A 1,006-nucleotide genomic window follows, 5' to 3' on the forward strand; every position below is an offset into this window, starting at 1 on the left:
GTTTGGAGCAGCGTTGTGTGTTGGGGGATGGGAATGAGTGATGGGGTGCAAAAAAAAAATGGTAAAAAAGATTGGAAAGCGTCTTTCAGGGCAAAACAAGGAGTCAGAGCTACAGCTTTAAGGACCCTTCCTACCCCATCCGTGCTTCTGTGGTCTTTAAGGCTCCTTCCAGCCCCATGTATTCACTCATTTGATCGTTCTTTGACCTTTGAGGACCTTTTCAACCCATTCCATCTTTCTGTGGCCTTTAAGGACCTTTTCCACCTAATCCATTCCATGCCTGTATGATCTTCAAGGACCTCTCCAACCTCTGCATGGATCGCTGACCTTCAAGGACCATCCTCACCCCTCCCTTTCCCGTTTATGATCTTCCAGGATCCACCCAACCGATTGCTCTCTGACCTTCCAGGACCTCCTGGCCCCGCCCCTCGCCCCACCCCATTTCGTGGTTCCTGCCAATGGCGAGTGAGGGGCGGGATCATGACAGGACCTAGCCAATGGCAGAGGGACAGTGGGTGGTGAAGGGGCGGGGCCGTTGCGGGCGGACCAATGGCGGAGAAGCGTGCTATAGTGGGGGCGGGGCCATCGCGGGGTGGCCAATGGCGGAGGGCTTGGGGGCTGGGCGACCCAATAGCGGAGTAGCGGCTTTTGGCGGGTGGGCGGAGCCTTAGCGCGGGGGCCCAATGGCGGAGGGGAGGTGGGGCGGGGCTATCTCGGGGTGGCCAATGGCGGAGAGGCGGGAGGCGGGACACTTGCGGGGCGGCCCAATGGTGTGTGGCGAAGGGGGCGGAGCTCCGGTGTTGACGGGAGAGGGGGGGGCGGCGCCGAGGATGGCGGAGGAGCGGCGGTTCGCGGAGCTGCCGCGGGACGCGGTGCGGCGGATGGCGGAGGGAGCGGGCGCGGAGCTGAGCGAGGAGGGGGCGGCGCTGCTGGCGGAGGACGTGTGCTACCGGCTGAGGGAGGCGGCCCAGGTGCGGGGGAGCGGGGGTCTGTGGGGCCTATGGGG

At 63.1% G+C, this 1,006-nt stretch overlaps 2 protein-coding genes across 2 annotated transcripts in view; both read left to right on the forward strand.

The window, feature by feature from the left end:
- LOC110391786 (speckle targeted PIP5K1A-regulated poly(A) polymerase-like) overlaps positions 1–469 on the forward strand; it is a gene marked incomplete at its 5' end in the record, with an annotated part of 15,860 nt that extends 15,391 nt beyond the window's left edge. Inside the window, one exon of the mRNA XM_021383729.1 lies at positions 376–469. Within this exon, the coding sequence (XP_021239404.1) occupies positions 376–469 (94 nt within the window). The remainder of the gene's footprint in view (positions 1–375) is intronic.
- TAF6L (TATA-box binding protein associated factor 6 like) overlaps positions 7–1,006 on the forward strand; it is an 18,772-nt gene continuing 17,772 nt past the window's right edge. Inside the window, exon 1 of the mRNA XM_021383730.1 lies at positions 7–971. Within this exon, the coding sequence (XP_021239405.1) occupies positions 684–971 (288 nt within the window). The 5' untranslated portion in view covers positions 7–683. The remainder of the gene's footprint in view (positions 972–1,006) is intronic.

The sequence above is a fragment of the Numida meleagris genome, unplaced genomic scaffold, assembly GCF_002078875.1.
Source record: "Numida meleagris isolate 19003 breed g44 Domestic line unplaced genomic scaffold, NumMel1.0 unplaced_Scaffold506, whole genome shotgun sequence".
Classification (NCBI taxonomy): Eukaryota; Metazoa; Chordata; class Aves; order Galliformes; family Numididae; genus Numida; species Numida meleagris.